Source organism: Apis cerana, linkage group LG1 (assembly GCF_029169275.1).
Source record: "Apis cerana isolate GH-2021 linkage group LG1, AcerK_1.0, whole genome shotgun sequence".
NCBI lineage: Eukaryota > Metazoa > Arthropoda > Insecta > Hymenoptera > Apidae > Apis > Apis cerana.
The window spans coordinates 4,406,849-4,419,875 of record NC_083852.1 but is presented as its reverse complement, the minus strand read 5'-3'; the positions used below and the strand labels follow the sequence as shown (position 1 = coordinate 4,419,875).

The window sequence follows — 13,027 nt, the reverse complement described above, 5'->3', positions numbered from 1 at the left end:
TGTAGGTTAGGTTATAATAAGTATTCTCCATCTCGAATTGCATTTTCTTCATTCTCAGTATTTACGCATGCGCAGTTAAATAACGTTAGCCAATTGGTGGATCCTTCGAATATGATCACGATTACTGCCGAACAGTGCCGAACAGTAAACAATATATGTTTGACGAGAGAGGTGTATGTCAATTACACTGAACCATGATAAAATAAATAAATATAAATTGCAAGCAAAATAAGTTGGAAATGATCTCTTTCGACCAACCCTCTTGCTCTTTCGATTTTATAGAATCACAGACAAAACAATCGACGAGGATTTTTTTCAAACAATGCATCGAAGTGGCATAGTTCTGGTTACAACACACAGTAAACGTTATTTCAATTACGACACGTTTGATGTCGTCTGGCGCCGGTTTTACAGGCGCGGCCGTAAAGTCTTAACGGCTGTGAAATCTAAGCAACGATAAGGTGCCACACATGCTATGCCATTTACTCGATTCAATCGGCTGGAAATCAATTCATCGTTCAACCCGTACCAACCCCTCTCTTCCTATTCTCATCTCTTTCGTTCGTTCATTTTTGTTCCTACCTCTTAGATTACATTCACGATCGAATATCGCTTGTCATTTCCCGCCGGATTGTCCCGTTGAGATTGCATCGGTCCCGGACATTTTTCAATCGTCCAACCGTTTCGAAAGCTTTCGACTCGCAAGAAATTTTATGGGATGTTCTTCTCTTCGTAAATGGACACGAAATGTTTGATCAAGCAGGTAGATTTATATATTTTTTTTCCTTTTTAGAAATTTTTAGCTCAAATATAATAGAAACAAATATAACAGATAATTATATTGATACAATCGAATCTCAAGAATTGAAATTATACTTAGAAAAAATATATAGTATTATAGAGAATTTTATAAAAAAAAAAGAGTACTTATGGATACAAAGAAAAACGAACATCAATGAAAGAAAAAAATTTTATTGTAAAATAACTAGCTTGATCCAGTTGAATTTCAAGAGGATGAAACGCACTGTGAACTCGAATTAATTCGAGTGTGGGATGCATTCAGATTTCGAGGGCCGATGAAAACACGGAAGGGTCGACAATGAGCGGACGTTTTATTTGCACGTTCGACCGATTTTTTCTCTTTTTTTCCTCTTTTTTTTTCTTTCTTTTTTATTGAATCGTGCCTGCGTTGATCGTTCTTCTTTTCTCTTTTTTCTTTTGTTTTTTTTTTTTTCACTATTTTTCATAATGGAAATCGAAACCGATTGAATCGAATGGCGCTTTTTTTCCTCTTCGCATTCTCGAAATGTACAATAATGTTATCATGGTTTATTGAGCCGTGCGAAAAAAATACGATTTCAGTTCGCAAATCTGTGATTAAACAATTTCTACCCCTTGTACACCCTTTTGTACATTCGATTTCGTGAAAGAATCGTTCCCCATTGAATTATTATCGAAATTGTAAAATAAATAAACTCTTTTGTCTCGTTGATCCTGGTTCTTTTTAAGTTAATAATTAACGAATTTGCAAATAATCGTTTAAATTTTACTCCTTTGCGAAATTTTTATTTATTAATAAGTTTTAAGAAAAATCACATCCGATTCATCTAACATAATGCAATTTTTCAATAAAATTTTAAGAAACATTCGAGGTCAATTTCCACATGCATCGAGAGTTTATTTGTAACTGACAGTGTATCTGTTTTCTGTCAAGCAGGAAAGACTTTATTAGAGGATGTTGAAATTCCCCATACTTCGATTATTGTCCATAGAAGATGTTTCGCTACTTTACGTTCCTCGTTTGCTTTGATACACACCCGTGTAGATTTATTAGGACATTTTGGGCGAAGCACGTGCACTGTTACGAAAATGAAGAGCAAGACCTTGAAACGGTGCAGATTATTTAGTCATCGGAGCCTGCGAAAACTCACCAACGTTTCCAACGTCTGGTCTTTCACTTTCGTTTCGTTGTACGTCCTGAACGAACAATCTTTTATTAATCGATCTTAATGTTCGTTTTGTGTTTTTTTTTTTTTATAAATTTAACAAAAATCTACGTACGAAATATATGCATTATATGAATTCTTTTCTGAAACTTTAATAAAAATTATTTTTTCAACTATGGTTTTTTAAATTCGTCTATGATGGAGTTTTTGAAGAGCAAATTTATATAATATATTATGCACATGATTAATTGAAAAAAATTAAAATTAAATAATGTAGAATCATAATTTTTTCTAATAATAAATAAATATTCTTTGTAAAAGTGAATTGTACGAATATTATTTTAACGATAATTAATTTCTTCAATTTTAAAAAAAGTGACGAAATTATGTGTTTCTAACACTGCGAATGAATCGGTTAATCAAGGATTGATTTATTATTCAACCGAGTATCTTTCTCTGTTTCAGGTCGGAACGAGCTGATTGCCCGTTATATCAAACTGAGAACAGGCAAGACGAGAACGCGAAAGCAGGTCTCTTCGCACATACAAGTGCTTGCTAGGCGAAAACTTCGCGAGATTCAAGCGAAACTCAAAGTGGTGAGTATACGAATATCCCACTCGTAAACAGTATGCTTTTCTTAGCTGATATTACAGCTTTATTTTTATTTTCATTTTCCATATGCATATCTTTATTCGAATAGTTGAACAAATCTGCTAGGAATATCAAACAATATTTATCACCATATACGATTGTCGCTCATAAGTATTCGAACACGTTAAATTGATAAAAAATTAATCGAACGTTGTATTATTTAAATTGTTAATTCGTATTAATAATTTACTCAAACGAATCGATTTGACAACAATGTAATATTCAATATATGTATATTTATAGTAATGATAAAAAAAATTAATTAAAAAAGAAACAATAATAAACTCATTTCTAATTTTAACTACTTAATCTCTGTCAAAATATAAACGAGTGTTCATATACTTTTGAAAGATATATAAGTTATGATACATAGGATAATACATATCGTATTTTCGAAAGCATCACTTTTCCATTCCGGGAATATTCGATATTTTCAATTTTTCACATCTATTCATTTATCTCTATTTCCTCTCTTCTCTCTTTCCTTCTTTCTCTCTCTCATTCTCATTTTTTTTTTATTTTTTATTTTTTTAATTTTGCACGTGTCAACGATTCGGGCTGCGCTGGAATTAATTGTCAATAGAGAATTCGTTCGATCAGGAGCGACGCACAGTAGTTTGTAGCGAAATAAATCACGCGTAAAAATGAACCCGGCCCGTTTAATCAACAGCTGAATTATTAAAGCGATTTGGGAACAATTGCGCGGCTGTTAATAAATCACAGCACGCTGCGTTCGCCGCTTCCATTCGACGATGAGAGGCGCCTCCTATATAGTTGGAGGAAGACAGAGAGAACGGTGTACGATGCATTGTTTGTACAGGGAACGGTCAATAGTCAGCGCACGAATATAAAAAGGAGACAAAACGAACGTGTAAATTAAGCAATTCGAGCGTGTTTCACGCAGTTAATCAGCGTTAACGTATAGATGGCACGCGCGTCGCTGAAGCGCCCGGCTTTATTTCCGATTTCAACATGCCAACGGGACCGTGCAAAAAAAGAGGTTAACTCTAGTAGAAAAAAATTCGTTTAATATACTTTTTCGCTACAATGAGGTGAAAATTTATAAAAAAAGAGAAAAAAAATTGTAGACAGTGGAAAATTGCAAAATTTCTTGAAGATATCATTATATAAAAGAGAAAATAGCTCACAGTGTGTCGTAACTGACTTTTGCTCGTGATTCGATGTGAAAATTTTTCTCGTTTTCAAGAATATCAACTTTGAATGTTTCAATTGAGAATTAATCGTATATATATACGTGCGTGTTTGATGAATTTACAAATTCTTTCTTTATTTCCTTATAATTATATTGATCGAACACTAAATTTAATTTCAAAAAAAAAAAGATAAAGTAGTCCGAGGATTAATTAGCAAAACAGAAAATGTATAACGATCTGTCGAAAAAATTTCAAAGGATCATGTGCACGCGTGTAAACAAACCGAAACGTCGTTGGTGGAATTGCAAAGCGGACTGCATCTGCTACTGCAGTGGCCGCATACCGCGAGCATTATTCAGAGGAGCAGCCGGTGGCAGGACAACTCGGTGTGTGACGTAATTTTCTGGTTTCCGCGTTTCACGCGGGGTGTGAGCGCACACACCAGCCGACGGCGTGAGATTCTGTTTATGCCAGGCCGTTTCGCGATTTATTCCGTGAGGAAAGAATTTTTAGGCACCGGTGTTTACGTTTCCTGTGGTCGCACCTTATTTAATTTCTACACGGTCGGCCATCCACTAAAGACCATTCGCGGCGAACCGGTATTGCGAGTGCAGTTTTTTGTGTAAATTCACCACGGTATTCTTATCAAAATTTTTTTTCTTATCTGGCCAAACAGCGCCACGGACTTCCGTGGAACGCGCGCCCTCCCAAATTTCCGGTGATCATATTCGAGGTTAATTGTAGAGTTAAGTGTAGAGAAAAGGGAAATATGAATGGATATTGAATGAGGTTTAATGTTCGTTTATTATCGGGAATAGAACGAGTTTGAGACAGTATTGCAGTTGGATCGGTGTGTGAAAGTCATGGATTATTAATTGCAGCGGAAGTTTTTGGAATTGTATCATTGCTAAAAGAGTGCTAAAAAATGGTATTTGTAGAAAATAAGATTAGAAAGATTAATATTTCATATATGTGTATATTTAGTTATTATATATAGTGAAATTTATATAAAAAAGCTTGAATAAATTAAAAATTAAGAGGTAATGATTATTATTAATAAATATCCTTTGTAATAGTGAACAGAGTTAAAAAATGTGCAAAATACAAAGCTAATGATATATATTTATATAAATCTCTTAAAAATATTAAGAACGTTGATTCAATTGCACGAGAAGACGCACATAATATATTTAAAATTTTATAAACCAATTTATTAATAAACTTGATATATTATTTACAATATTTTCAAAAACAAAAAAAAAAAGAGATAGAATCAACGAGAATAACAGATCAGTGAGCAACAATTTAACAAGTTTCCAAACACCAATTTAAATCGTATCAAACTCTAAATGTTAAAACAACCTGTTTTACATTTCCCACATATTTTGTATCTAACAAACCCATGATTAATGCATCAATTTTTCCCGAAACTGCACATTCTTCCGAGAATCAGGCCGCGCCATCTATATCCCCGGAATAATCCCACATCGAGCGTTACAGTGTAATTGATTGTTGCGGTGTAACGTGGCCTCTTTCTCTCTCTTTCTCTTGCTCTCTACCCTCTCGATAACTGACGATACACCCAAAAACGGGCGAACGGCATTTCAGAATGTCGATAAACATGTCCAGCCCGTTACCCAGCCAATCCTGCATTCCTCGCGTGTATTTGCGCGATGAGGGGTTACCATGGACAGGGACAGAGCGATACCGTGACCGACAGAGAGGCGAAAATTGAAAACAAAAAAAAAAAGGGAAGAGGGTGGAAAAAATAGAGAAAGAGTGAAATGAAAAAATAAAAAAATGAAAAAAAAGAAAAAAATAGCACGAGGGTAGCCACCCTCTCAATTAACCGAATTGATTTTCCACTGCAGATTCGTCGGTGAACAACGATCCCGCGGAATGAAATGGATTTTTCGCGTGCAGTGCGCGCCCGATTTCGCGATAATCACTTTTTTTTCCTTTTCTTTTTTTTTTTTTCGCTTTTCATCGTTATCTCTCTATCTGAATCCTTTTTTTTTTTTATTTTATTTTTTGCCTTCACTGCCCTTCTCTCTTTTTTTTTTATTAAATTTGAAAAATTCCCTCGTCCACATTCCTTTCTAATAAATCATACCACGTGAAAAATAGAAGCATTCATATGCACCGGTCAATTTTTATTTCGTGCACTATATGCATTCTCCAATATATTTTTCTATTTATGCCGAATTTACCATTCGGGACGTACCAATAGAAATCTATACGCGACACGCGATTTCGTATTTTTTACGAATGGTTTTTTTTATGTTCCATGGTTCGAATTTTTTTTCCTTTTTTTTGTGCATTGTATTATGAGGATTATTATTTCCAGACACAAATTTTTGTAATTTCTTTTTAATTTTCGATTGTGCAAAATGTATGATAAGTAGATTTATTATTTAAAAAAAAATATGAAAGGCGAGAATATTGAGATTTTTTTCTCTCCTATTTTTTATTTGATTCAAAATAATATTTAAGTGTCGTTAAAAAGTGTTGTTAATATAAGTATGTAAAGTTTTCGATACGCACGAATTATATAACACAAAGTAAAACATATTAAAATATTGGAATGATGATTTGAAAATTTTTGAGAATCAAATGGATAATATTTTGAAAAGACTATTTCGTTGTAAACCGGTAGTGAAAAGTACTTAGGAACATGAACGCTCGCATAGAAGAGGAGTGCCGTGAAATGGCATTATTAAATGTCACTTATGCATTCGAATGATTTATTCAAAAGTTTAACACGATATCGTTTTCAAATTTAATATTTCGAATAAAAATTATATTAATATTATCTGAAAAAAAAACTAATTTTTTTTTTTACTTAGAAGAATAATTATCTAAGAAAGAAAGTTCCATTATTTTTCATATCCACTTCAGATATCTGCCTAAATATTTAAAGCCATCACACTGCAAATAACAACTAAAAATTTCATTAGAAAACTATAAACTGATATATGTATATATATATATATAATAAAAAAAAATCGAGGATTCAATTTCGAACAATTCAAACTCAATTTGACAAAAATGGTGTACAATGCAAAAAGCAAAAAAATAAAAAAAAGGGGGGAAAAAAAAAGTAGAACGAAAGAGAACACATAACCTCACAAAATGCAGAGAGAAAGAGAGAGAGAGAGCAAGAAAGACAGAAACAAGGAAGAAGAGAGAGAGATACAAAGCCGACCAACAGGCAAAAGTTCACAATTTTTCAGTTCGGCACGGTCACCGGAGAGAGAGAAAGCCTTTATCGCTGAGCATTGTTACGCGGCACGCTTCATTCCGAATGGGCAGAGCTTGTAATGGCTCTTCCATTACGGATTTATGAACGAAATTGAAAAGGCCTGTAGCCGGGCGCAGAGGGCGCTCGAGTTGTGCTGGAAGGAGTGGGGAGAGGTTCGGTACACGCCAATTTTCCTGGATATATCACGTGAACGAATCTCTCTTTCTCTCTCGCTTCGTCAGCGATTTTCGACAGCCGTTTGCTGCGGGGGAGGGAGGGGGAGAGGTGGCGCTGATTAAAACGACGGCTTTCCGATAAAAGCGCAAAATTCCCGCGAATTTCGCGACCCAAACCCAGCCTTGTTTCTGCAATCAACTCTGCATTGCCGTTTTGCTCGATAGCGATCGATGACATCAACCGAACCGGGCATAAAACAGCGACAGAACGCGAGGGGATGGGAAATTCGGCGGAGAGAACGAAATTATGCAAGCCATCGGGGGAGAAATCGTTCATCGATTTAATTTTACGGCGATACACGACTCGATCTGGCAATACACGGAAAAATATGGAATGATTTTTTTTATCTATCTTTGAATTTTTTTCCTTAATATGGTGTGTAGTTTGTTTGATGTTATTATTTAATACTGAAGCATTTTGTGTTATGTTTGTTTCTTCTCTTTTTTTAGTTTTTTTTTTTTTTTTCGTAAATGGTTTATAAATGGATTTATACAGAATGGACTTAAGCATCTTATTTTTGTCATTAATGAATTGCAATTTTTGTTTCGTAGATGATTCGATTTTTTTGGTGATATTTTTTTATGGATTTATTTTTAAATAAATTTAATTACGTAAAATACTTTGTGCAAAAGAAACAATATTCTTTATGCATTTAACGATATTTTATTTTCATTAAAATAAGTAAATTTGGATTAAATATAATAAAATATAATAGAAACTTCTATTGAAATTATCAATTAAAAATTAATACAAACTTGCAAATATCGTATCATAAATCGAAAAGATTTTCTTCTAATCATGTTTCTCTCGCAAAAGAATTCTCTTACTCTACCGTTTAATTAACTCAATCGCATACTTTTTTGTGACTGTTCTTTCAAAAAAAAAAAAAAATCACACATCATCTTCATCAAATATAATCACGCAATCACAAATCATCACTACCATTAATAAAGTGACATGTCCAATGACACTAATAGAATACAATTCACCACATGATATAAATGAATAAATAAAAGAACAAGAACAATTATTATCATTGACGTTTCGCCGCCACTCGACAATGCGTTGTAATCGGTTTGACGATTTGTTAGGATCATGCCGCCAAGGAGAAGGCGCTCCAGACAATGTCGAGCATGTCGAGCGCCCAGATAGTATCAGCTGGGAGTGCGATACACAACAAGATGCCCCCCGCCCTCGTGGGGCCCCTTGCCCTTCATGCTTCCACCCCTGTCTCCTATCCCGGAGCGGTAAGTCCCGATCACGGAGAACCCCTTGAAACAATTTTTTTGTTCTCTCTTTTTAAGCGGCCTATTTTCTTTTTATGAGAATAGACGAAATAAAAAAAAAGAAAAAAAAGAAAAGAAATGATAAAAAGGAGCCACGAGCTTTGGGGTGAGACGACGAGACACGCTTACTCGACGTATATAATACGTAAGGAGAGAAAGATTCGATTATTAACAATGATTTTTTTTCTTTTTCTTTTTTTTTATTTCTTATGTCATAGTTTTGTTACGTTACGTCAATTATGATTTTTCAAAGTAAGAGAAGTTCAAAGAGAATTGATTTGAGAAATGAAAATTTTTATTCCTGATATTCATTACAGGTGTGGCAGATTCATATTTCTATCGCCACGAATTAAATAATAATAAGTATCGTTCGCTATGTTTGAAAATTTATTAGAATATTTTCTCAGATATTAATTTTATTTATTTAAAAAGTAATAGAAATGATAAAAAGAAATAAATATGTATCGAAAAAAATACAGTTATCCAAATATGCTTGTGAGGCATAGTTAATTGCTGGCGACACTAGAGACATCTTGTTATCCCTAGTAATCGCATTTTTATTTATATTTTTTCGCTGGACGAACGATCGGTGTCTCGTCGTCTTGAGGATATGAAATTTAATTCCTATTTATATATACTGTCAGTTTGGCTTCTTATTTAACGTTCATATCTGTTTTCTTTTCACTCTAACCGCTTCGCCCTATAACCATCTTTAATCCGCTTGAGGCCGATCATAATCGTGTGGTTTTGTCTTAACTATCCTAAAATGTTCTTGCTCGTGTCGCGAGTTCTTTCATGCTTTTGCAAAATATCACAATGAATAACATACACGTACACAATTAAAGAAAGAATTTTCGCTTATTATATTTTATTACGTTATAGATAGTTCATATACATTGTTTTTCATTACTGAATAATACGTGTTCAAAAATTATTACAAAATTTTATTATTATTATTTTATTTTTTAAATATAAATTTGAATAAGATTGTCCATTTTATTGTGTATAATAATTTATTCCATCATCTAGCCTTTTCTCATTAATTATTTTCATAAATTAAAAAAATTTTTAATCAAGTTGGATTATTATTTGAAATATTCAAATTTTCAATTCAAAATTTCATTTACCGTATTATTGAAATCGGAAATTGGACGATATGCAAAATTTTGAATATTAAAATAAGATGCAAGAAATTCATTTCTCTCATTTTTTTTTTTTTTATTATTTTTGCACATATGCAAAATACACAATTATATAATTTCCATTCTGTTTCTTTTGTTCTGTATCTGATCTATTAATCAGCTTTTTGTTCGCTGCTTACGATTATCCAGAGAAAAAAGAGAAATAGGTTAGAAGAAAATTATTTCTAAAACCACTAGAAACTAGAATCTTGATTTTTTTTTTATATTGTTTTTCTTTCATTTTTTATATCTTTGTTTCTCTCTAACACTCTCTTAATCATGGAAGCTTACGCGATGAAAACTAACCATCCTCATAAAAAAAAAAAAACGATACCCCCTTGCTCTCTGCTGCTACGCCCCTGGGGGCCCTTGTTGTGTATTGTTCAATTTGTCCGTCGCTCTATCTTTTTTACATATGTATATCACCTGGGCATATATACACACATACATACACGGGTTTGCATATTGTATAAAATTGGAATTTTTGGACATTAATTACACGTTGTTAGGCGTCGTTGTGGCTTACCAAACTGTCTTTCTCTCTTCACGTAATACAACTACTATTATTTTCCTTTGCTGTTGTGTTTGTACGTTTCTTTCTTCTTTTTTTATAATTTTTTTTTTATTTAATTGTGTATTTAATATTCATGTTAATTCTTTTTTGTTCGTTTTTTGTGTAACATTCCTCCAACTTAACCTCAAACGTCACGATTGTTCCTCACCCGAGGGCTCGATGGCTTACGGAGAAAAATAATATCTCTTCCTGATATCCACTTCGAATTTGTGAAATGAATTATTTAGCATGTTCGGCTTATCTAAAATAAATCATATTTTTTTTTTGAATTTTTTAAGATGATAACGATATTGAATATTAACGAAGAATGAAAAATTGAATGTTAAATAAAATATATCAAATAAAATTGTCGTAGTTTGAAAATAAATATAAATCGGAAGAGACAAGTTTTTTCTTCAAGTTTTGGCAACTATGTTCAAAGCTATTCCAATTCGTTTTCATTTGATCAATAATTCCTGAAATATACGAAACGTATTTTGTATAATATCTTATAAATATATCTATTTATAAATCGATAATTTACAAAGAAGAAAACATTTATATTTAAAAAACGAATTAAATGTTATTTAATAATTATTCTCTGTATTCATTACGTAAATACAATGGCTTGGAAATAAAGAAAACAAATATTCTAACCTATAAATATTTCAATGAGACATTTATCAGAATCAAAAAAATCATTAAAATGTTTAAAACACGTTACTTATCAACGATGGAATTAGATTAATAACGAACAAAATCCATTGCAATCTAAAATAAAAAATTAATTTTTTATCTATCGAATATTTTTATTAAAATTAATATTTCACATACTGTAATATTCTTCGCATTTTTTCCTTTAAATTTTTGTTAATCGCATAAACATTCTACCGATATCGTGGACAAACTTTCGAAAACGATCCCGTAAACGCTCGAACGGCAAAACGCTTGACAAACTTGTAACAAAGAAAAAAAAACGAGATATCGACTTTTCAGCAATTCTGGCAACCGGGTTTGCAGCCAGGAACGTCCCAGGATGTCAAACCGTTTTCGCAGCCGGCGTACACCGGAAAACCAGCGACAGCGGTTTCAAGCGGTGACATGGTCCAGGCTCAACCACCCCCGCCCTGGGAAGGACGTGCCATCGCAACCCACAAGCTCAGGCTTGTCGAGTTCTCGGCCTACATGGAGCACCAGAGAGATCAGGATATTGTAAGTGCGAAATAAAATGGTGGCGAACGTACAGTTTGACTGTTAGAAAAAAAATAGAAAAAAAATTCGATGTACAGGATGATTCGAATAAATTTTCAAACAATTTTTTCAGATACCGATGAAGTTATTGATTTGAACAATATAGATGCTATTAATCTTTTGATTTGCAATAAATTATTTTTTGGAATGAATCTTAATTTACAAGTAAACAATAGAGTTATAAAAAAATAAGAATTCGAAATGAATAATTACGAATATATTAATAGAATTAAGACTATTGATTAAGTGATATATGAAAGTACAGAAATAGTATTAAATTTCGCTTATTGTTATATTTTTTATTTTATCTTTGATAAGATTTAGATGATGTGTCATTTAAATTCTCTTGTTACAAATATGTATAAATTATTTAAAAATAAACTTATTTATAATTCAATGATATCTTCTGATATGATGCTAACGCTTATAATTTTAAATGTATAGAGATACGGTTATCATGGAAAGAAAAAAAAAATGATGAAAAAATCAGGGGACAAAGCATTGCCGACGGAAAGTCGCAATTTTACCCCGACAAACATTAGAATTTTTTTTTTCCGTTTTTCTTTTTTGCAGTATCACAAGCACCTGTTCGTCCACATAGGAGGATCCGCGACTTATGCGGATCCATTGCTAGAGGCTGTTGATGTCAGGCAGATATACGATAAATTCCCAGAAAAAAAGGGCGGCCTGAAGGAACTTTACGACAAGGGACCACAGGTAGCTTTTTTCCTCGTTAAATTTTGGGCTGATCTCAATACGAACATTCAGGACGAAGCTGGAGCTTTTTACGGCGTAACAAGCCAGTAAGTAATAATTGTCATGATATATCACTTTTATAATTTTTTTAATTTTTAATATTATTTATATATTATAGATTTTCAAATTGATAAATATTCCAAAAGAAATTATTAACAAAATTGTTTTTTATAGGTACGAGAGCAACGAGAACATGACGATAACATGTTCGACCAAAGTCTGCTCCTTCGGGAAACAGGTGGTGGAAAAAGTGGAGACAGAATACGCTAGGTTCGAAAATGGCAGGTTCGTCTATCGTATTAGTCGTTCGCCCATGTGCGAATATATGATCAACTTCATACATAAATTGAAGCACCTGCCAGAAAAGTACATGATGAACAGCGTTCTCGAGAATTTCACTATCCTTCAGGTATGATATTCTTTCCAGAATAATTTTTCTCTTATGTAAAATATTTAAAATTAATAGTAATTTCAATTTAGCATTTACATAATTGCTTAATCACATAAAATTAATCTAAGATACTATTGTTATTTCAAGTATAAATAAATCATGCTATATTCAATGTATGATTAGAATAATTGTACAAAATAATTTATTGTAATAAATGTAATCATTTTTACTACCTAAGGAATAAAATATTATAAAATTATAAAAATATTATAAAACATTATATATACATTAAATAAACGTTACACACAAGTAATTATTAATAATAACATGTAAAAAAGAATCAATGATAATTATTTGAAAATATAAATTTATGTTGTTGC

General features: G+C 32.4%; 1 protein-coding gene across 19 annotated transcripts in view; it reads left to right on the top strand.

Annotated features, from left to right (window-relative positions):
- LOC107994675 (protein scalloped) overlaps positions 1-13,027 on the top strand; it is a 176,814-nt gene that overhangs the window by 159,262 nt on the left and 4,525 nt on the right. For 13 of the 19 annotated variants that reach the window (XM_062078399.1, XM_062078484.1, XM_062078497.1 and 10 more), the window contains 5 exons: positions 2,412-2,542; positions 8,321-8,476; positions 11,246-11,461; positions 12,074-12,303; positions 12,431-12,665. In XM_062078399.1, the coding sequence (XP_061934383.1) occupies positions 2,412-2,542; positions 8,321-8,476; positions 11,246-11,461; positions 12,074-12,303; positions 12,431-12,665 (968 nt within the window). The remainder of the gene's footprint in view (positions 1-2,411; positions 2,543-8,320; positions 8,477-11,245; positions 11,462-12,073; positions 12,304-12,430; positions 12,666-13,027) is intronic. The other 6 variants (XM_062078431.1, XM_062078427.1, XM_062078453.1 and 3 more) reach the window with 1 other exon arrangement.